The 23,381-nt window shown below is 37.4% G+C and overlaps 3 protein-coding genes across 3 annotated transcripts; 1 reads left to right on the top strand and 2 right to left on the bottom strand.

Annotated features, from left to right (window-relative positions):
- Window positions 1-3,047: 3,047 nt before the first annotated feature.
- LOC119772829 (hairy/enhancer-of-split related with YRPW motif protein 1-like) lies at window positions 3,048-5,801 on the top strand. Its single transcript, XM_038269490.1, has 5 exons — window positions 3,048-3,208; window positions 3,369-3,444; window positions 3,558-3,641; window positions 3,776-3,857; window positions 3,947-5,801. Exons 1-5 carry the CDS (start codon window positions 3,123-3,125, stop codon window positions 4,555-4,557), a joined length of 939 nt encoding a protein of 312 aa, XP_038125418.1. The 5' UTR covers window positions 3,048-3,122; the 3' UTR covers window positions 4,558-5,801.
- A 3,361-nt stretch (window positions 5,802-9,162) lies between these two features.
- Window positions 9,163-12,863, bottom strand: stmn2a (stathmin 2a). Its single transcript, XM_038269491.1, has 5 exons — window positions 12,705-12,863; window positions 10,248-10,343; window positions 9,920-10,092; window positions 9,645-9,836; window positions 9,163-9,543 (listed from the first exon to the last, which is right to left on the bottom strand). Exons 1-5 carry the CDS (start codon window positions 12,721-12,723, stop codon window positions 9,481-9,483), a joined length of 543 nt encoding a protein of 180 aa, XP_038125419.1. The 5' UTR covers window positions 12,724-12,863; the 3' UTR covers window positions 9,163-9,480.
- A 4,107-nt stretch (window positions 12,864-16,970) lies between these two features.
- upp1 (uridine phosphorylase 1) lies at window positions 16,971-21,848 on the bottom strand. Its single transcript, XM_038269449.1, has 8 exons — window positions 21,660-21,848; window positions 21,373-21,426; window positions 20,320-20,431; window positions 19,929-20,087; window positions 19,710-19,824; window positions 18,680-18,889; window positions 18,441-18,587; window positions 16,971-17,981 (listed from the first exon to the last, which is right to left on the bottom strand). Exons 2-8 carry the CDS (start codon window positions 21,411-21,413, stop codon window positions 17,830-17,832), a joined length of 936 nt encoding a protein of 311 aa, XP_038125377.1. The 5' UTR covers window positions 21,414-21,426; window positions 21,660-21,848; the 3' UTR covers window positions 16,971-17,829.
- Window positions 21,849-23,381: the final 1,533 nt, after the last annotated feature.

The raw sequence follows: 23,381 nt of genomic DNA, 5'->3' as shown, positions 1-23,381 counted from the left end.
GAAAGGTGTCAGTCATAAACAAATGACCCGAAACAAAACTGATCCAAACATTTATGATGATCACCTCCGCATTTCTGATGTCAGAGCTAAAAGGTCAAAGGCTGTGTCTGAACGTACACCCTAACCCCTAAATCCCTCAATCACTATATAGCGCTAGGGCTTTATAGTGATCATGGCGGATGTTCAGACACAACCAAGGTTTTTTGTTAAGATATATCATAATTAGGACACTTTAGGGGCCAAAGGAATGTCGGTTCCAAATGTAGAGGACCTTACCGGTGAGGCGATAGAGGCTTGTGTCCACATAATGGGAGCCACCTGGAAAGCAGCAAAGCTCCATTACTACAATAACAGGTCATGAAAGGTTCACTGTAGGATGATAATACAAGAGATAAGGCTTTGATTGACCGAGCTTCCAAAATTTAGTCTGTTGCAGTTTCAGTGACAGTTTTCCTTTTAGCATAAGACAGACATGTTTGTTAACCAACCATTATGCTATGTGTCACACTGATGCCTAATGGACCTGCAGACATGTTCTACTGCTAATTCGCTCAGTGTGACAGAAATGGGTTCCTTCTTAGTGCACATGTCCAGAATCTGATTTAATGATGAAGTAGATTCTAGTTCAGGGTTAGTATGAACAGGAAAATAGAGGATAGAACAATATTCAGATTTTTAAACTGCTTTCTCCATTTTTTTCTGACAGTTCTAAGATGAATGAAGATCTTAAAAGAGATCCATCCATCCACTGTTGCCCACTGCATATAAAGTACTAATCACAGAGAACTATTAAAAAAAATGTAGATCCAAAAACTGTGTGCCCAGCTATAAACAATTAAAAAGAACAGTTCAGCTTTTTAAAAGCGAGATTCTGTTGAAAAGTTGGGAGTTTTTAGTATCAAATCTCTACAGTACATACATTAACTCTCTAATATCATGCAAATTGACATTTTACTTATGCCTAAAGATGAGATCATGTTCATTTCCAACACTGGACATGGACTTCAGCAACAAATGTTGATGCAAAATCAGATGTATGGGCATTTGATTTTATGTCACCGTTGCACCAAAATGCTAAAGTCTGCAGTTTCATTCCAGTTAGGAAGAGGTAGTCTACATGCTGCACTGTTAATAACCTTCAATGTAAAACATGTTCATCAAAACAGGATCTAATAGGCTGAGGAATTTGATCAGATTAACTTTATAATGTAAAAATAAGCCATCTTAAAACTAAGAGGTATTTCTAAAAAAAATGCTCTTTTATTGAGTTCTACACTGACTTAATGCCAAGAGTTTTTATTTTTAACATACAAGCATATACTACTTCAGCGATAGTTTCAAGGTGTTACTCTATTGTATGTCTCGTACCGTGTCTTTTGGTTGTGCTGTTCTTTTTACATCTCGTTGCAGGTGATAAAGCAGACTGAAAATGTTTTATCATTATCTCCTTTCTATCTCCTATTACTTTCATCTTTTTTTCTTCTTTCTTTTTTCTCTTCTTCTGTTTTTCCTCTTCTGTTCTATTTACATTGCATTGCCCATATAATCTGTAAAACTCCCTGCATAATTATAATAAAGCAATTTATATGCATGAAACAAGTGGGACAATATGGCAATAGCCAAACTGCTTCACTTGTGAAAGTAAAATCTGTTGGGCTCTTTTTGCCATCAAGACAATTATTCTTATTGCCACATTGGCAGACAGGACACTATAATAATAATAAAAAAAAAACATACAAGCATAGGGATTCTGAACAAATCCTTAAGGTATCCAGTGTGTGCAAATAGGAATGTTTATTGTATTAAAAAGGGTTAAGAATAAGACATGTTACAGAAAAACTGTGGAAAATTATTGTAATTTTCTTCGTTTTCTTTTCCTTATGAGAAAAGAATAATGTGGTTGTCTTTGTGTTTTCTTCTATCTTCATATGAGAGACTCGCTTCATGCTGTACCTGAAGTTATGGAAATATCTATGACCTGCTGGGAGCAGGGATTGTTGATCTTAACAGCAGTTGTTCACGGTATTCAAGCTCTCATCTGCACTTGTCCTGCTCCCAGTGCACGCAGTTAACAACTGACCTGATGGAGCAGAAACAGCTGTGTCTCAACAAGGTAGTGGTCTGTGAGACAGCCGGAGGGGGGGGTATTTCCTCTGATGGACTGAACAGACATGTCAGGCAGAGAGCGGGAACCCTACACTATGAACAACAGGTCTTTGATCACATATTTTCATAAACCGGACATCTTCAAAAATAGATGCATTTGTTAAATGTTCTTCTTTTTACAGTTTAATTTCATGTTGCATTGTAATTATGATCTTAATGTTGTTGGATGGTCATGCAAAATATATGCCAAAGCATTTATTTAAATTACATTGCTGCTTTTTTTATATATGTTTGTTTTTCTTTTATATACTATCCCAAGAACACAACTAAAAACGTTAAAATTACTCTCATTTACTAAATAACGGAAGTAACACTTTACAAACTGAATAATGTTTATTTTTATAACTGTCTATTTATTTATGGTGGGGGATTTTTTGAGTGCATATTTATGAGACTAAAGTTTTTCAGTCTTTTCAGGTAAAGTAATGTACTGTCATTTAAAATTTTACCAAAGAATATAGGATTAAAAGTTTGGATTTAACTCTCACAGAATCCGCTGAATAACAGAACAGTGCTTCTCATGTGTTGTCTAAAAACAGAACCTAATCTAAATATTCAAACCACAATCCTGCCTCATGCAGCTGTGCATCTTTGATTTTAAATCTAATATCTCAAAAAACAAAGTTAAAAAAAAACAGTAAATTAAGATTAAAATCTAGGAACCCCCTGTGGTTTGAAAACCAAAAAAAGTAAAAAAAAAAAAAAAGAAAAAAAAAAAAAAGAAAGATGTACAGGGATGCATTTAAGCTTTTCCACCCAGCATATATCTTAAATTAACACGTCATTAAGGTGTTAGTTTGAGGTTGCTCTGTGTTTTTTAGCCACGCCCATCTCATTGAACAGGCCCCGCCCCCTTCAAGCAGAGCCAAAGTAATCCCAGCAGAAGCAGATCCTGCTGATCAAACTGTTGCTCAGACCCTCCGCAGCCAGAGCTCTCTGTGCGCCTGGAAATCAGAATGAAGCGAAGCCTGAACTACAGCTCATCAGACAGCGAGCTGGACGACAATGTGGAGGTGGAGAAGGACAGTGGAGATGAAAATGGGTAGGACATTTTTTTCCCAGTTACCTTATGTTATGTTTGTTTGCTTTGTTTTTTTTTAGATTAAGTATGCATTGTGTCTGAATTACCACAAGAAATGTGTCATATGTAATTTCAATGCCAATCTGACATATATATTTATACACTTGTATTTATCTTTTAGTCAGGCTTACTCTCCAGGATCCATGTCACCCACTACCACCACCACTCAAGTTCAAGCCAGAAAAAGGCGCAGAGGGGTATGCAAAAGTCTAGGGCTAACTTTTCAAATTGCAGACTCATTCAATTTATTTATACTTGGAATTTGTATGTTTAATATAGATATGTCTTACAATGAAATGTTTTCAAACAGATAATAGAGAAAAGGAGACGTGATCGGATCAATAATAGCCTGTCAGAGCTGAGAAGACTGGTGCCAAGTGCTTTTGAAAAGCAGGTGAATTGCCATTAATTTCTCCCAGCCTCTGAGCCTGAGCTCAGGCTGTTTTGTTGTTGTTTTTTATTTAAATATAGGTCACATCCATATTAATCTGGAATTAAAATAACAGCATTAATCTTCCTATTTCTCAGGGATCCGCTAAATTGGAAAAAGCTGAAATTTTACAAATGACAGTGGACCACCTGAAAATGCTTCATGCATCTGGAGGAAAAGGTGAATACTCCTGTGACATTGCGATGCAAAACTAGACTACCTGCTGTAGATTTATGCTTCATTAAAAGCTCTGTTGTCTCACTTGACAGGTTACTTTGAGGCCCATGCTCTCGCGAAGGATTACCGCAGCTTGGGCTTCAGGGAATGCATGGCAGAGACGGCCCGCTACCTGAGCTTTGTCGAGGGCCGGGATGGTACAGACTCCCTGCGGGTGCGTTTGGTGTCCCACCTCAGTAACTATGCCTCACAGAGAGAGGCGCACACTGGACTGGAACACTTGGCCTGGAGCTCAGCTTATGGGACAGCCCCTTCCCCTCTCCCCCACCACCTTCTTCTACAACACCCTCAGGGTAGGACACCTGTGCCCAGAACCAACAGCAGCCCCCCCTCTTCTTGCTCCTCCTCCTCCTCTGCTTCATCCTCCTCATCCAGTGAGGTTTCTGGAACATCCAGGCTCAGTATGCTGTCCCCGTCAGAGTCACTTAGAGTACCTCCTAATGGCTCCCTACCCCTCACTCTACCTGTGTCAGCGTCCAAGTTGTCCCCACCACTCGTCTCATCTCTCTCCTCACTTTCAAGCTTCCCCCTCTCCTTTGGGGGCTTTCCTCTCATCTCCCCAACGGCTGTCAGTACAATAAATCCCTCCTCCACCATGTCAAAGCCTTACAGGCCTTGGGGAATGGAGATTGGGGCATTCTGACGTTGACCACTGGACTCAAGGCAACAGCTGAGCTTGCCAACAGATTGTGTCTTCAGCAGTTCCTATAGCAATACACTACAAGAAAACTTTTTATTTTATTTTTTTTACTTAAAAATACATTTGAGAAGTTGCAGGTGGATGCCATGCCCTCTTAGAAATTGATTTTCTTAAAAGATGACGTTTTTTTATACCCTTCAATAAATTTAAACTGCTATTAATGCCTCCAGGTCGAGGACTGATGTGAAGAATGAATTAAACATCAACAGATTATCGAAGAACTTTAGAGATGCAATCCAAAAATTGTAATCTGGCTACCACCATGGCATGAGTTGGGGAATCTGGCCCCCTGGGCTAGATTAGGGGAAATGTTGGTGCCCACTTATGTTTCTTCTACCTATGCACATTATTTGTAACTATCACCAAAAACTTTTGTCTGAACCACTAATAAAAGAAACAATGTTTTTAATGCAGGATAATTTCATCATCCACTGATATAATTGAGCCAAAATTGCTATAACTATCAGCTCTCTGTGTGCCAATGTTACTCAGTTACTGAAATGCACAGAAAACAAAAGAGGCCTTAAGTATGCTCCTAAAACCTGCTGCTGTTACACCTGATATGCTTGGGGTTGGCTAGATCTAAAAACAGCTATGACATCATTATGTTTAAATGACTGTTTATAGATAGTCAACATAGAAACCTGGATTTGCAAACCAGCCACTTATTTAAAAAAAAAAATGGTGACCAAAATCTTAGGGCACAAGACTACTGGCCTAGTTTTTCCTTGTTTGAGTTCAGCTCAGATGACTACAGATCTGTGTATTTTAAAGATGAAGTTGGTCAATTCATCTGGTTTTTTTTTTGTGTTTTTTTCTTGGCGATATTAAAAACTATGTGCAGAAAAAGAAATGTTATGTTTAATGGCTTACACCCAGAAAGGTAAAATAAATGCCTTTAAATATCTGTCATAATTTTTGTATTTTACAAATAAAGCGGGTCCAAAACAACTTTTTAGTATTTTTCTGTTTTTCATTTGACCCTAAAAATGCAACTGGTTTAAAATGTGTATATTTACCTTTTTATGATTCAGTCTTTACAATTAAAGACCTCCTACATTTATACACATCTTTCCGAACCCTTAGTCTCTCTTCATTCCATCTACTTGCACATCCACCATAAGCCTCAGAACTTTCAATCAGCAACTGAACTCTGTTTACTTAACTTTACATTTAAGTCCCTTTTTTTTTAAAAATCCATCTTTTCAGACTATTTTTTTACCCTGCGTACCCAAATGGTTCTATTGCGTTTGCTTGTTGTGTATATCTTCATATATTTAAATTCTGTTCAATGTAAACTTGATTTACTGATTTTATTGTGGTGTGTTGTAAGATGGCTTGAGTTTCTTGAAAAGAGCCCAAAAATAAAATATAATTATTATAATTCAAGATTCAGCTGTTGAAAGAACTTCTTCCTATTCATCCAGTTACAGGGTTCTTTCCAAATAAATGCTACAGCTGCATTATTCCTACAGTACAATAAAAGTTCATTATAAGCTAATAAAATCCTGGTCATTGACTAGCAGGTCCTCTCCATGTGCCAGGTTGGAGTAACAGAATCCAGAAGCATTGTTGCCCTTTTGAATACCCAGGAAATCATTAAGAGCTGGAGGAAATCCTTTACAATGTTGTCCTGACCTCACCAGCCTGGGTTGGTCTGAAACGGAGACAATAGTGTGAACAGGATGAGGACATTGGTGCAGAGGGAGATTATTAAGTATCACCAACACAGAAGCAGATGGTCTCATAAATTACAATTTGACTCGGGTGGGTTTTCTGGTTTTCTTGCAATCGATTCAGATTTTTACACTGTAGTGAGGAGGAACTACGGTTCTATAGACCTCCAGCTTTTTTATGTGGGGCGGATGTGAACAAATCCAAGTGAAATTGCTTTATCATATGCATTATTAAGTCACTAATGCAAGTGTGTTACTTCCAAATGTTGATCTGTCATGGAGGATGAGTCTGAGCCTTAGTCGGACACTGCCATCTGCTGGTAGAGAATTACACTCACACCAAAGGACGTTCGGGAAATTAATAAAAACAAAGTTGGTATTTTGGCCATAATCACTTTGGATATGGCAGGCTGTATTGATATTTAGTTGAAGCGCTGTCCTCGTTGTTTTTCCAATTGTTGATCTCTAAAATAAGATTCTTCGTGGTCAAAACTACATTCCTACTAGTCGTAACTGTAGATATAGATATCCTAAATTACTTTTTTTTTCCCAGCAAAAATTTAATTTCAAGATGCAAAAAATGTAGACAAAATCCTTGTTTTCTGTTCTGGTGTTTCTGATGTTCAAATGGTTCTATATCTTTAATTCCCTGCTTGCTTTTTCATCCAACTTATATACTAAATAATTAGCTTATCTCAGAAATTGACCACACACATCCTGTTTTCTTATTAAACAATAACTTAAACAGTGAATATTTTACAGTAAAACCTCCTTTTTCTTTAGCAGTAGTAAATTGTAGAGTAAGTGGTTTGTTATGTTGTTTCCCTATCCTAAAGAGGCATTAGATCCAGTGGCGGTTCTAGACCAAATGTACCAGGGGGCCGGGAGGAGGCCAACTTGTTTTCATGGGGGCACAGAAAAGCCTGAAATAAAAAACAGGGCAAGGGATTCAAATATATTAATATATAGCTGCATGAAGTGAAATTTATGTACAAGGTTTAATTAAAATTCTATGTCTTATTAGGTCAATATACATTCATAATTTAGGGATATTTTTGCCTTAATTTGAATCAAAATTACAGTTTTCTATAAAAATCCAAATTAGAACTCAAGACAAACTGATAAATCCAGCTGTAAAAATGTAAGTTTTTTTTTTTTTTGAAAAATCCTTCAGCAGATGAAAATTGGGATCCTATCTCAATACCACTGAAGCTATCATCTTAGTGTTTTTAAATAATTGGTAAAACAGAATTAGTAAAGAAAAAAATATTAAATAGATCCAAAGAACCTTTCAGTAACCATGTCTGTTCCAGTGCATATCATCAGTAGAATTTCTTTGAGTATTATGTCTTCAGTACAGGGACCATAATAGGGGCCAGGACATGATCTACAGGGGGACTGGCCCCTGCTGGCCCCCGTCTAGAACCACCCATGATTAGATCCCTTTGATTTTTATATTTCTTAAGTCAAGTGTTAGTGTTTGATTAATGAAAAATACATTTTAAACTCAGAAATATCTTTGCTTCTCTAAGCTTGTGATAAATGTCATAAATGGGAACAAAGTAATTCTGTCCTTCCGATCAGAAGATCATTCAGACGGATAAAGCTTAGCATACCTAATTAGGCTGCAATTTTGTATAAAATAAAAAATTGAGTGCATTTACATAGTAAACCTGATTTCCAAGAATGGTCAGCACTCCATCATTGAAAGAAAACCACATATAGTCTGGTTGAAATGTATTAGAATTGATAAAAGGAAATAATAAAAAAAGGTTGAATGAATTCTACAATTCTGAAGATGTGTAGATAACTGGTTCTTTTATTTGGCAGTTTACAATTTCCCCTGTGTTTTATTACAGAAACGTAATAGATGGTGCATGCCATATTTACTGAACTCCCAAACCTTAATTCAGCAAAGCTTTTACAGAGAAAAATATGAAGAGGAAAAAACACAAGCAGCAGACTACGCAGGCAGATATCAGTGGTAATACTGAAGGTTAAAAAGAGACTACTTCAGTGGGCTGTATGTAAAGCTTCTTGCATCCATTATCTACCTAAACCTCTAAGGAGAGAAGATGCTAATGGTGCCTATTCACCCACACAGACATACTTTAGGTTCACACTATGAAATATCAAGATGGGAGCAACAGCACATTCCACTGTCCAAGACACTGTGCATGGTACCAGTTTGGTCTCATAACATTCATTCTGTTAGACTCATCTCCTGTTCCTCAGAGATCTATTTATTTGGCAAACGACTGGTTAAAAAGTGGGAATATGCAGATGTACGAACATTAACTCCCTTTCAGGCAAGTACATTCCTTACAATAGAGGAAGTGATCTGAATCTGTGAGTGTTGATCATGAGTGGGTGGCACGGAGGAGATATGTGATTTGCCCAAACCAGTTTTGCAGCGTACATACATCGACTGTCACTCTTCACGAAACACAGATATTACCTCCATCGTTATAATCATCATCATGACATCATCAGAAAATACTGAAAATCGTCCATCAACTGCCAACTCACAACACTGAGGCCTTTCACATGAAAAGGGTCATTGAGAAAAACAAAAATATTTAGGGACAAACAGATAGAAAACTGTAGAGCTGGAGGGATAGAAATCTGGCTAGATAGCTACCTAGATTGCCATCTGTTTCTATACATTCACCTAGTGACTGAGTAGCAGACAGAAAGCAATTTAAGGAGATAGCTATCAACACAGAGATAGATAGATAGATAGATAGATAGATAGATAGATAGATAGATAGATAGATAGATAGATAGATAGATAGATAGATAGATAGATAGATAGATAGATAGATAGATAGATAGATAGATAGATAGATAGATAGATAGATAGATAGATAGATAGATAGATAGATAGATAGATAGATAGATAGATAGATAGATAGATAGATAGATAGATAGATAGATAGAGTATTTACAAAATAAAAGCCATATGGTTGCACTCTGAAAAAAATCAACAGATCTATTTAGTTGTTAAAGGAGTATTATAGATGTCTGTATCACTGATAATTGTGGATAGTTGTGATAAGGTGTGCAGTGCTGCGGTGGTGGTGAGTTTCTTGAGCCTCTCAGCCTTCAGGGCAGAGTGTCTGTTTGGGAGAGGTTGAGGCAGGGATGGATGGAGGGGTTCCACAGACGGACCACAGGAATTGTGTGAAGCTCATGCTAGCTGCTCTTCCCTCAGCAGCTCTTTGTTCCTCCGCACTGCAGCAGCATGCTTCTCCTGAGCACAACAAGACAGCGACAATGATTATTTTGGACATTGTAACCTTTATTTTGCGACACGGTTTCCCACGGAAATATGGCTGTTTCAGCAGGTCTGACCTTCTCCAGTAGACGCTCCATCATGGCTGCCAGGTGGGCCTCGCGGTTCTCCTTAATCTGCTCCATCTTCATCTGCAGCTTCTCCTCAGCCATCTTGCTAAAGTTGCTGTTCTCCTCCATGGCCTTAAGCAGGACATCCCGCTCATGTTCCCGCTTTACTGCCAAAGCCTTCAGCACCTGAGACTCTTGGAACTAAAACAAAAACGTATGTTGTTATTTGTTTTGAAAAGCTTCTGTAATTTTAAACCCAAAGCTGCTGATCAGAGAGAGAATACCTTCCTTCGCTCTTCAGCTGCTTCCAGCTTCTTCTCAATGTCCTCCAGGGAGAGATCCCTCTTGGGGGGTGAGGGGAGGTTGTGGGCTATGTCTGACACTGGAGACTGGGGCTTGAGAATTACCTCAAAGGCTTGCCCCGAGGCCCACTTATCTATAGGTTTAACCTCCATGTCTGTAAATCACACAAAGACAATGATAATGTTCAGAAATCCATTAACATACTAGTACATTAATTACTAATGCCTTTTCTTCCAGCGAAGAGAAAACATCCATTAGGGACCATTTGTGTGGTTGTTCAGAAAATCAATGTTTCAGGTTGATCCATACCTTCAAACTCACAAACCAGCTTGTTGCGAGCCTCTGGATAAAAGCAGGAACAGATGAGAGAGAGGACAGACAACTCCTTCATCTTCTCTTTGTATGCTGTTGGAATATAAAGAAAACTTAGGATGCAAGGAGGAGAGATGCGGGTAACAGCAAAATAGGTCGATGATATTTGATTAAGGTGCTCACTCAGTAAAAACACGTCTAAACTTACAACTAGTAAACAACTGGACGTATCCCTTGACCTTTTCCACATGAGTCGCGGTGGAGTCCCAGTAAGTATTCTGGTTTGATTTCATTGTGGAACCACTGACCCAGTAACACTTTTAGCAGCCTCTAACGGTTTTTATTCAAGAAATGGACAAATGCATTTTATTCAATTCATCTTCCAATTGATTTGCACTAACTTCCCTATCCTTTCTGAAGAAAAACACCCCCACAGCATCATGTTACCACCAACATGTTTTAAAATGTTTTCTACCAAATACCTTTTGTATGTTGACCACCAAGTAATATTAGTGTATTTTCTTGGGATTGTATGTGAAAAACCCAAACAAAGAAGAAGCCTATAGAACAGTAAAAAGTAAAAACATATTATTTTAGTTTTTAACTGTGCCCATTTCTAAAGAGAGAGAGACTTTAAACAGCTTTTATTGTTGTTGTTTGCTTAAAGCCTACATTTGTTTCTTATTTAAACTTTTTTGAGTAATCTCTTACTGGTCTGTAAGATCGTCAACCAATGCCTGGCAGATTTGCATGTGTCACAGTCTATTTTTTCACACTAGGCATTGAATGATGCTCTTGGAAATGTTTATGTTTACCATTTTATAACCTAAAACTGCTTTAAACTCCTCAATACTCATCCTGGAACATGCTGCCTGTGTCTTTGGTCTTTATGATGCTGTTTATTTACTGATGTCCTCTACAAAACTTCTCAAGCCTTCACAGAACATCTGGGTTTATAATGATGTTAAACACAAAGATGAACACTGTTTACAATTTTTTAGGTTTGACATCTATCTTATCTAGATGTCTTAAAGGGCACTGAACACAAATGTGCACCTCACTTCTCATGTTTTCATTTGCTAAAAAATGAATTCTATGCATTCTACTTTGTAAGCATGCACTACTTTGTGTTTCTTCACAAAAATAAATTCCAATAACAACCACAAAGAAATGCTTTAGATATGTGACAAAATAGGAGCTAAATTAGTATTATGCAAGGCATTTCACCATTTCAATATTACAGAATCAGTCATGCATTTCAAGTCTTAAATGTATGAAAGTGTTGTTTCCTCCATTAATAATGAATGAATAGCTGATTTTGATCCATTTTGACAAATGCCTACACTTCCTGTTTAAGGGAACAAAAACTAAAATTGTCATTTGTATGAAAGAAAAGAAAGAAAACAGGTGTCTGTGACAGTTCTGACTCAACCAAATGATTAATGATCCGCACTTTCTTTGCCCTCCTTTACCTTTTTTTTCCCCTGAAAGTACCCACTTGGCTCCTCAGAGAGGACAACAGAGCTGCTGAGCCAAAGGCCAGACTGTGAATTAGCTCTGTTACTGCAGGGCTGGCCTGCCTCCCACACTATGATACACCTATCTGCTTTAGGAGGCTCTCTAGTGAGGCATCCAAACAAAAAACAAAAGTAAAATGGGATGATAAATGCAGGGTTATTGCATTTAGAGGGGTGAGCAGATCAATTAAAGCAATCAGGCTAAATAGCTGGGCCTCCAGGATGGTAAGGGGTGAAGGGAGAAAATGCATGCACACTTTAAAATAGCTAGGCCTATATTAGTTTACATATTTCAACTCAAAAGCCCAATTGCAACACACAGCTGGAGATCCAACATGGAGCTGGAGGAAACAAGAGAAGCTAAAGAATAAAGAAGGCAGAATAATAATAATACGAAAACATTAATACAAAATATAATTCAAAATAAAACAATTGGATGTATACTCTTAATAAAAGACACGCAGGAGGCAGTGCTGGGTAAGGATGTCTGTTTTTGCTGAGAGCATCTTGGGTGGGGTCCGTCTGCATTATGCTGCATGTTGGGGGCCGCTGTGCCATCAAGCAGCGCAGGTTCTGGGCTCCGAATAAAGCCGATCCAGGTTCGGATTGTTTCAAATGTTTGTTACAGAATATGAAATAAAAACAACTATAATATAATAATAAAATAGGTAAAGGTTTCAGGAACATAATAGGCTCCTGGCCCTGTAGGTGAGCCTATTTTTACCTTTAACCGAGACAATAGATAAAAGAATTAAATTAGAGCTTCTGTTTCAGTATTTAATCTTTTCTTTTTAGGTCAAAACATAACGCCAGCTGGGAACTACACATTACTGGTATAGAAAGGATGCACCTCATCCATCCATCCACCCACCCATCCATCCATTATCTCATCCATATAACCTTCTGCGTCTTTTCAGAGCAGGTTCATCACTCTTACCGGTTACAGTTTTAGCCATGGCTGATCTATTTCTCCGCAGAGGATGCTGAAGCTCTGTTCCGATGAGCCGTGATGCTGCTTAAGGCACTGAGTCAGCGAACAGACCGGGTTTGGACCTGGGGAGCAGACAGCAAGAGGAGCGCGAACGGGAGCGCGCATGCAGAGCCTCCCTCTTGAGCCATGACGCGCAACCAGCATCCACCAATAGAAGCTGCAGCCCTCACAGGAGCAGGAATCACTGCAGGATTCATTCAGTTCAATTTAAAACTACATCCACATTTGAAATTAATTAAATGTCTGGAACATGGTATCCAGAGTTTTTAAATAATTTTTTTGTTTTGCTGCAACCTTTAATGTAGTTTTTTTTTTTTTTTTGTGAAAAAAAAAATACATAACCATAAAGGGAAAATAACATGAAACGTAATTCTGTTCAAACAAATACAAAATATGAAAACATTCGTCCTGAGGAAAGCATACCCACAGCATGAAGCTGCCACCAGGGGCAGAGCTAATTGGGGGGCCAGGGGTGGCCATGGCCACCCTAAGCCAATCATTGGCCACCCCTACCACTTCTTCCCTCTAATGCAGACAGTGGCAACAGTAGTACTCTCAAGTGGATTATTCAAACCATTTTAATTTTTCATATATTAATATTTACTTGACAACAAAGATGATGTGGTTAATTATGCACATAAATATACTGAAATTAAAGTACATAAGTACATAATTCATGCTCTTTTCAGAACTAGACTTTGTGTTATATGGGGTAAAGAGAAAATCATGTGTCTCTGTAAGTCATCAAGGAGTCTTTGTCATGATCTGGCCTGTTTGCTCCTCCCTAATTAGTCATTCCTTTCACCTGTCGTTTTCCCTCCCTGCCTCAATTATTATTTATTCCTCTCACCTGTTTCCTCTGCTTTATATTCAGTTCAGCCTGAGCATTCAGTGCCAGATCATTACTTGTCTTTTTGTTAGTCCGTTCAGTTTTTGATTTCATGGTTCATGTCCTGGATCCTAGCAGCCAGTGGAAAGAGGGTTTTTGTGTTTGTCTCGTCTCCTGATCGTCCACTGTTCCTCCCCCGCGGAGTCCTCTGGGTTTTTGGCTCAATATGTGGGGAGGTTCAGTTTTTATTCAGTAAGCCTGGCTCCAGGGAGGAGACCAGTTTAAAGTCCTGCATCAAGTTCAGGTTCTTCGTCCTGTCTCGGCTACCCTCTTCCACTGAGCCTGCCTGTCTGCACCTGATCCTGTCTGCTCCTGTGCGTGACCACCTGGTCATGCTTCTGGTCCCAGTCAGACTCTGAACCCTCCTGGGAGCCTGTGGACGCCTGGAAGTCTGGATCCTGCCACCTGTTTCTGTTCCTGCCTGATCTGGATCCTGTCCCTGTCTGTTCTGGATCCCTGACCAGGATCAGCTTCCAGCATGTCATCTGGAACTGCAGCACTTGGGGACATTCTAGGACTGGACTGTGTCTGACTGTCTCTCCTTGAATACTGGGTCCCTCTGTCCTCGGTTCCTGACAGTCTTCAGTGAAATCATAGATAACTATTTTAATAAAAACGTATTAAACAATGAATTTTTGTGGATATTTTCACTTGTAAATATAATTTTTTTGCCGAATGATTATTGATTAAAATAAGTAATGGCAATGGAAAAGATGTTTGCCCCAGAACTTAAACCTAAAAGAATTGTATCTACTATATATATGCGTCTATTTGTTAGCAAAGGCTGTAGGAAAGGATAGTTTGTCTCCAGTTTGTCACCCCTCAATGTACAGGTGCTGGTCATAAAATTAGAATATCATGAAAAAGTAGATTGATTTCAGTAATTCCATTTAAAAAGTGAAACTTGTATATTATATTCATACATTACATACAAACTCATATATTTCAGATGTTTATTTTGTTTAATTTTGATGATTACAAATGACAACAAATGAAAATCTCAAATTCATCATATCAGAAAATTAGAATATTGTGAAAAGGTTCAAAATTGATGGCCCCTGGTGCCACACTCTAATCAGCTAATTAACTCAAACCACCTGCAAAAGCCTTTAAATGGTCTTTCAGTCTAGTTCTATAGGCTACACAATCATGGGGAAGACTGCTGACTTGACAGTTGTCCAAAAGACGACCATCGACACCTTGCACAAGGAGGGCAAGACACAAAAGGTCATCGCTAAAGAGGCTGGCTGTTCACAGAGCTCAGTGTCCAAGCACATTAATAGAGAGGCGAAGGGAAGGAAAAGATGTGGTCGAAAAAAGTGTACAAGCAAGAGAGATAACCGCACCCTGGAGAGGATTGTGAAACAAAACCCCTTCAAAAATGTGGGGGAGATTCACAAAGAGTGGACTGCAGCTGGAGTGAGTGCTTCAAGAACCACCACACACAGACGTATGAAAGACATGGGTTTCTGCTGTCGCATTCCTTGTGTCAAGCCACTCTTGAACCACAGACAGCGTCAGAAGCGTCTTGCCTGGGCTAAAGAGAAACAGGACTGGACTGCTGGTGAGTGGTCCAAAGTCATGTTCTCTGATGAAAGTAAATTTTGCATTTCCTTTGGAAATCAAGGTCCCAGAGTCTGGAGGAAAAGAAGAGAGGCACTTCATCCACGTTGCTTGAAGTCCAGTGTAAAGTTTCCACAGTCAGTGATGGTTTGGGGTGCCATGTCATCTGCTGGTGTTGGTCCATTGTGTTTTCTGAGGTCCAGGGTCAACGCAGCCACATACCAGGAAGTTTTAGAGCACTTCATGCTTCCTGCAGCTGACCAACTTTTTGGAGATGCAGATTTCATTTTCCAACAGGACTTGGCACCTGCACACAGTGCCAAAGCTACCAGTACCTGGTTGAAGGACCATGGTATCCCTGTTCTTAATTGGCCAGCAAACTCTCCTGACCTTAACCCCATAGAAAATCTATGGGGTATTGTGAAGAAGAAGATGCAATACACCAGACCCAACAATTCAGAAGAGCCACTATTAGAGCAACCTGGGCTATCATAACACCTGAGCAGTGCCACAGACTGATCGACTCCATGCCACGCCGCATTGCTGCAGTAATACAGGCCAAAGGAGGCCCAACTAAATACTGAGTGCTGTACATGCTCATACTTTTCATGTTCATACTTTTCAGTTGGCCAACATTTCTATAAATCCTTTGTTTTTATTGGTCTTCAGTAATATTCTAATTTTCTGATATGATGAATTTGAGATTTTCATTTGTTGTCATTTGTAATCATCAAAATTAAACAAAATAAACATCTGAAATATATGAGTTTGTATGTAATGTATGAATATAATATACAAGTTTCACTTTTTAAATGGAATTACTGAAATCAATCTACTTTTTCATGATATTCTAATTTTATGACCAGCACCTGTACATTGGTTATTGAATGGCCACCCTTAAAAAAAATTCTGTCAACGCCTCTAACTACCCCCCCCCCCCCCCCCCCCCATTGCTTTAAGGTGGAGATGTTGTGTTGAAGGTGAAGTGCAATGGGAGATTGCTGGTGTTGGATGCGAACCATAAGGTTTAATTCCGGTTTTATTTAACTAGAGCATCTTCTTCCTCGTGTTGGTTCCTACATGAATTGCAGCAAACTGCAAGCTTCTCACTTTCTTCTTACCTGTCCTGTGCACAGCTCCTCCCACCCAGCCGGAAATCAGTTCCTCTTCCAAAATGATGATGGGTGCTTTAGGTTACACTGGCTGTGTTTTAAATAACAGCCCTCATTGCTTGGATTGTATTTTTTGGTAGAAATTCATGTTTTTAGAAGGTTATAACAAATTCTTCATTTTCACATGCTTGGCTTAGAAGCTCTTAGAGTTCTAAGCCAAAGTTTGGGTAATCAGGGTAAAGTAGACAAAGCATGCATGGACCCATCAGTTTTCTGATTTGTAAAACCATTATCATAATAATAATAATCATAATCATTGCCTTTTAATTGATAAATTACATATTAAAACCTTTCAAAGTTGTAGGTTGGTCATTTTAAGACTTTTCCAAGACAATCTAAACGCCTAATACACTTACTGAGGATTGAGCATTTTCAAACTGAAAGGATATGTTCCACAGCAATGGATAAACTATACTGTTAGACATAACATTTGGTTTGTATTGTCACTGGAGGTGATTGGTGTAAAACCGATCCAAAATTTTGACATTCCATGAGAGAATAAGATGTTAATTTTTTAAGCAGGATGATCCCATTGAGATTAAGTCCTGGGCGAGAAACAACAACAAATAAAAACACAAAGCTACATAGTTTAAATACAGGCAGCAAATTTTGCAAACAGGAACATGTTATTGAAAGAAACACCTTTTTCAATGACATAGAGGAGAAATGCTGAACTTAGAAAATTTCCATCATCTGCAAATGGCTTTATTTGTTTTGGCCACAAACAATTTCCCAGACAATTACGAACGAATTGTTCCACACTGCATTTGGTGTATCATGTGAAATTATACAATATTAAGCAAAATACAAATACTGCTATGCTGTATAGACAATTACTTTGGTAAATATATAGAAATGTATATATTGTATAAAGTTTCTAGCACCGATATTTGCTATTTTAGGTTGATAAAAACTAACATCAGTGCACATGTTTTTTAACAGGACATAAGCAGACATGCACAATAAAGTCTGGATTCGATTCACAATAATTGGGTTCCGATAAAATCAACAGTAAAATAATATAGAAAAAACACCTGATATTTGTACCATCCCTTTGACACAAAACTGTCAGCAAAATTTCTGTTAAAGCACAGGTGAAGTTCAAGTTTTAAGGATCGGGAACTTAAATATATAAAAGTGCCTTGAATCAAATATTTCTAAAAGAAATCTGCATATCAATGGCTTTAGTGCTCAGTTAAATTATATTTTAAACCAAGCAAAAGGATAAAAAGTGAAACAGCGCATGCTTATGCTTAAATCAACCAAACCGTTATCAATGAATTAAATTAAGTCAAAATTTAAAATGTGAAGACATCCACCAAACACCCATTAGGTGTTTGGAGTAAAGATCAGCTGCTTAAAGCGACTTCACAGTCTTTTCAGTGCTCAAACATGTATAATTTGTAGGATAATCTGTACAAATACTCTCACAGTGTAACGCCTGCATTCAGCTGTGCTCTGCTTTGGCTTTCATCTGCTTCTTAATGTAGGAGCCGACCAGCATCTGAGGACGAAGCTGGTAGTTTTGAAGAAGTTCATGAGAGCTGCTCAGCTGATCCCCCTTCAGTCGATCCAACAGAGTAACACAGACAACGGCCGCTTCAAAACACAACATGAGAACGTTAGTAAACCAAGAGAACTGATGATAAAAAATGTTATGAGCCGATCTAACATTTCTCAGTTAAAGGTGTAGTGGAGGATCTTCTTTTTTAGGGTGGATCATCAAAATAAGTGGTGCTCCTCATTGTCAATCATTCTGTTGATATGTTTATGTATGTGCTCGTCCCCATTTTCAATTACTGTGTTGAGTCTGACAAAGTGTAAAAATTGCAAATCTTCTTTTGGAAAGTAAGCTTGCATGAGCGATGCAAACAGCAACTTTTAAACAGAGCGTGCATGAGGAGAAATGGCATGCGTTTCATAGGCGTTCCCTCTCGGGAGCAGGTACAGGGTTGTGCAGGTGCATTTTTTTTTTCAAATTGGAGAGGTCTTTTAAAAAATTTGCGGAAATCCTCCACTATACCTTTATGGTCTGATGACAGGATAATGTTTTAATACCTCGCAGACCACTTAGTTTGCACATAGCAGCAAAAACGGATGATTCCATCTCAATGTTGCAGACTCCTGCTTCTTTAGCTTTATTGAGGTACTCCTGTTTATCAGCCTCAGTGTAGGAGCAGAAAGCACCATCCAGGCGGGCTTGACCTTTGGATTATAGGTAATAGATATAAAAGACTCTTACATACTGTAAGTTTACAGCAGGAAAAACAGTATATTAAACACAGTAGAGTGCATACCTTCATAAAAATCCAGTGTGCACATGGTGTTACCGATGACCGTCTCAAACTGGTTGAGCTCTTTGCTGCACTGCAGCAGCTCCTGGGCCAGACTTTGATCCAGATCCGTACTGCGTACCACTGTCTTTCCCAGGATCACCTGCTCAAACTTAGGCAGGAAGGTGGCATCCACAGACTGCTTGGTAACGACAACCGTACCAGGCTCAAGTCCTGAAGAGCAATAAGTTTAAAAAAAAATTCAAATCAAATTAATCTGGAATTAAAGAACATTTTGTCTAATAATACAATGCTGACGTTTTACATCCAAATGGTTTAAATTATGTAATGTATTTTTTAGGATTTTCAAATTTAGGTTTATTCCAGTAAACATTCAACAAAGAAGATTGCTTCTTTAGAATGTCTAGCTTTACACTATGGAGTTTGTTTAAAAAAAAATAAAACTGAACAAGTAATACCTACTACATTCATTTGAAAAAACTAAAAACAGCTGTGTTCAACAGTCCATGCTCCTCTATCTGCTAAAATACAAAATGTAAATTCTTAAGCAGACATTAAAACCTGAAACTGCACTAAAGTCCAGCTTATCCTAACTTCCCCTTTACAAAATGCTGATCTTTGTCAAGACAGGACTAAGATCTCCTCTTTTAAATACTTATTAAACCCATAAAGCAAAATTTCTGCTGTCAAATGAGGTCATTTTCACTTTAGTATTTTAAATTATCATGCAAGTTATATACCACTGCCAGCTCTGAATACAATCAGATTATACTAAAGATGTAAGAGGCAGAATTAAGGTTTCAAAATTTAAATATTCTTTCACTTTCTCTAGTTTTTTTTTGCTGCTTTCCTGCTTTTCTTATCACTAACTGACATGTTATTTCAAAAAAGCCACTCCCACCAGCTGCACTTTCTACTCAGTTGCATTGCTTATCATATAAAATAAATTCCCACCTCCTGATTTTACTCAAAGCTGAATCTTATTACACACACATTCACATAAATTCTATAATATATAAATAAATAGCTGTACCTATTCCTCCTGACGTTCCTATACGTATGATTGTAACATCTGTGCAATGTGCATGATGAAGTAGCTTTATGAGTTCATGCAGCATTATTGCAATGGATGGAATGCCCATCCCATGCTGTGAAAGTCAAGCACAAACATATCACAGTAAAGTTAGTAAAACATTAAAACAAATCAATGAGACAAGCGCTTGAAGCCTTACAGTAGACCAGCTAAACTCACGCTGACAGAGAGCACAGGCCCGACTTTGTACATGGCGTAACGATCAGTTCCAGCGCAGATGTTGGGATACTCGGATTTAGGGTCCTCAATTGCAAGCTCAGCAGCAATGAACTCAATGAAGGACTTCATCCGCCAGGGACTTCCTCCAACGCACACAAACTAAAAGACGTATTTTCATACATGAATATATAAATTGATTTAAAAAAATAGGAAAAAAAATCTGCAGTTTTAGTCATATAACCATCAAGGAAAAATGTCAACGCATAGCCTGTGTAAACCTAACATTACCGCAAAGGAAGCCTCATTTGAGGTTTTAAACTACTTTAGTCACAAAATGTATTCATGTGAAAAAACATAATTTTCTCCATAAAAAAGTAACATGATTCTTTACTTTGACGTCACCAAACATGGCTGGTAGGTTATGGCTTCCAGTCCCGAGACTGAAGTGATAGAGGATGTCATCTTTCAGAGTATCCAGGTGTGGGTTGTGAACATAAACAGGACTAAAAGAGGGACAGAGGGTAGAAATGTGAGTGTTAAATTCAGTTTTATTCCAACAATCAGACTATACCAATATCACTGCGCGTCTATTGGTTACGCAAACTCAAAATTAAAGATATATACATCCCTTTACAGAGGTATTTAAGAGTTTGGAAGAAAAAAATTTATTTGAATCTGTTTGAAAATCAGTACCAAGCAGTGACATTTCAAAAATGGTCAACAGAGAATTGACCATTTATTTATTTTAATTTGTTTTTTAACTAGAAAAATAAGTGAGATTTAAAATGGGAACAGATGGAGGTAACTAACCCAAAAATCATGCATTTAAAACACAGTAATAAACTGCTTACTTGCACTCTAGGTAGTTTTTGTGTCAACACATCTGACAAAATAATAAATATTGGTCTAACATGAATAATGAGTGTTTCTGCAGTCTATATATAGTCTATGCTGCTTATTGAAATAAATCTGCAAATCTGTTTTTTTTTTCTTTTTCCAACTCGACACTAAAATGGTTAACCTGGGACTAATGCAATCAAAGGCTCAGTTTATCTTTGCACTGTGAAAAATATTAGGCAGGAACTTTAATTGCCAGATATAATTTATTGGATTTGACTGACAGGTAAGTGAAAACTGTAGCTCTTATATGTTGGAAATTGCCGCTTTCAATGTACCAGTTGGAGATCTGGACAATAGTAATAATTTAAATGCATAAAAAATGCTGGGATAAAAACCACTGAGGCAAATCTGGAAAGGTTTATTTACTGATCAGCGACTGTTTTTTTTCCCAGTAACATTCAATGAGGGGAAACTACTGTCCTTACTTTGTGTGGATTGATCATCATCATGTTACTCCCAGCAGTTTCCTAACTAATGATGATGTAAACCAAAGTGGGCTTCTGCTATATATGACAGAATAAAATAACTATTATTTTTTCCCCACCTGCTGTGCTGTTGGTTTGGTTTTTCTTCCCTCTGGTCCATGATCCTCAGGTACCTAGAAAAAAACAAAAACAAAAAACACCTGCATATGCCAGCCTTTCTAATTTACAAAAACGTTATGGATAGAAACCAAGAGATGGTTTTAAATAAGCTAAATAATAATCAGTATAGTCAAACACTGGTTGCTTTTATATAACCCTCCGACCCTTGTAGTAAAAGATTAGATATACTGCACACACAGCATTTCATCGCAAACGGGGATAAAGAATCAATAAACTCCATATTTACCTTTAGACTGGTCTGATAATGAAAAGCCACGAATGATCAAAAATTAAATAAATCTCTTAGAGCTGTTTAGCTTCGCGTCTGTTTCCTCTGATTTGGACAAATTAATTTCGCTCTGAACATCTGACGCCGCTGCGGTAACCAGAAACGCCGGCCTACCGTGACGTAGTGAATACGTCACGTCCAGACTAGTTTTCCTATTGGCTGGGAGGTACAGGCTTGGTGTCACGTAAAGCTGTAACAAAAATGTGTGATGCAATACCTTTTATTCCAGAAATGTGCAATATGGAAATCCCCAGTGATGATATTATCAGCCCTTTGAGATTTCAGATAAAAATGTGAATTTAATCACAAATGTTGCTACCAACAACATATAGTGGGGACTAGTTTATAGGAGAGGTACTTAAAATACTACAGTAGGAATAAATAAGTTATAACATCTGGTGTTTAAAATTACATATTGACAAACATGTGAAGTAATTTGTAAATTCCGATAATTTAAAGATTGAAATAAAATAAGGGCAAAAAAAGTAATCAATAAAAAAGTAATGATAACAATTCCAGGCAGAAGAAACTTTTCTAAATCAAATTTATTTTATAACATAAAACTTATGAAACCAGCACATCCAGTGACAATATGTACTCCTCCCTGTGTATCAGCTTGACCTCCATGTATCATTGTAGGTTCAAGTAAGCTTGTGTACAAATAAAATAACACCCATGTTGACATAAATATACGTCGTACTGTGGAGAAATTTTTTTAAAATAAAGCATACTTATTATTCAATGAAGTTACTCACCATAGATAGCCAATCATTTTACTTCAATAAGAGTAGTGATATTTTACTAAGCTATTACTAAAGTAAAAGTGAAATAAAACTACTAAAATGTTTGTCGCTGTTACTCAAAGTAAGTGTAACTGAGTTAATGTAAGTAGTGTATACCCACCTCTGCCCTATAACTGGTGAAATTTAATTCCGTTATGAGCAGTAAAACAAAATTTATTTATTTGTTATTATAAATATACATAGATTAAAGCAAAATAGTCAAATTTAATAATTGTGATGCAAGCTTTATATAAAAAAAAATATATATATATATATATATATATATATATATATATATATATATATATATATATATATATATATATATATATATATATATATACATACATAGCCCGAAGATATTCTACATATAAAACAACCGGAATCTTTAAACTCAATCTGAAAAGTTATTGTGGCAAAAACTACCAGACACCAACCTTGTGATGACACTGGAAGTTTCTGGGATGTTCGTTTGCCCCTCGTCTGACTTCATAAAAGGACATTCAGCTGCAACTGCAGCTAAAATATAAACTGAATGATCCTGGGGGCTGGTTTATCACAGAAAAACAAATATAGCAAGCCAAGTTTGGAGATGTCAGACAAAACCGATTTGTAAAAAATTCTGTGGGTTTGAATATCTTATAAGGCTGCTTTCTCTATTTACAAATCTGTTTTATATCTCTTTTAACTTTTCTTCAGTTTTTCTTTTTAAACCAGCAGCATATTTGTTTTTTTGTTTTTTGTTCTTTATCATATAGGCTCAAAATAAAATGTAACTTTTATAAACAAAAAATTTAGAAATTGAACAAAAATCCTAAGATGGAGAAAAAAGTATAATAAGTATACAGTAGATACAGTGGATGTAAAGATATGAGAGTATGTTAGCAAGGCAAGATAA

This window comes from Cyprinodon tularosa, unplaced genomic scaffold (assembly GCF_016077235.1).
Source record: "Cyprinodon tularosa strain WSP-4 unplaced genomic scaffold, ASM1607723v1 ctg73, whole genome shotgun sequence".
NCBI lineage: Eukaryota > Metazoa > Chordata > Actinopteri > Cyprinodontiformes > Cyprinodontidae > Cyprinodon > Cyprinodon tularosa.
This window is presented reverse-complemented; position numbering and strand designations above follow the sequence as displayed.

Excerpts from the sequence above, each read along its gene's own strand:
- LOC119772829 (XM_038269490.1), top strand. The coding sequence starts at position 3,123 with ATGAAGCGAAGCCTGAACTACAGCTCATCAGACAGCGAGCTGGACGAC. Across the intron at positions 3,445-3,557 it reads CCAGAAAAAGGCGCAGAGGG|ATAATAGAGAAAAGGAGACG; the intron begins GTATGCAAAAGT and ends GTTTTCAAACAG. Across the intron at positions 3,858-3,946 it reads TCATGCATCTGGAGGAAAAG|GTTACTTTGAGGCCCATGCT; the intron begins GTGAATACTCCT and ends CTCACTTGACAG.
- stmn2a (XM_038269491.1), bottom strand. Across the intron at positions 10,093-10,247 it reads GCTGGTTTGTGAGTTTGAAG|ACATGGAGGTTAAACCTATA; the intron begins GTATGGATCAAC and ends TGTGATTTACAG. Across the intron at positions 9,837-9,919 it reads CAGCTGAAGAGCGAAGGAAG|TTCCAAGAGTCTCAGGTGCT; the intron begins GTATTCTCTCTC and ends TTTTTGTTTTAG.
- upp1 (XM_038269449.1), bottom strand. The coding sequence starts at position 21,413 with ATGGACCAGAGGGAAGAAAAACCAAACCAACAGCACAGCAG. Across the intron at positions 20,432-21,372 it reads CCAAACCAACAGCACAGCAG|TCCTGTTTATGTTCACAACC; the intron begins GTGGGGAAAAAA and ends TCCCTCTTTTAG. Across the intron at positions 19,825-19,928 it reads GGCCTGTGCTCTCTGTCAGC|CATGGGATGGGCATTCCATC; the intron begins GTGAGTTTAGCT and ends TGACTTTCACAG.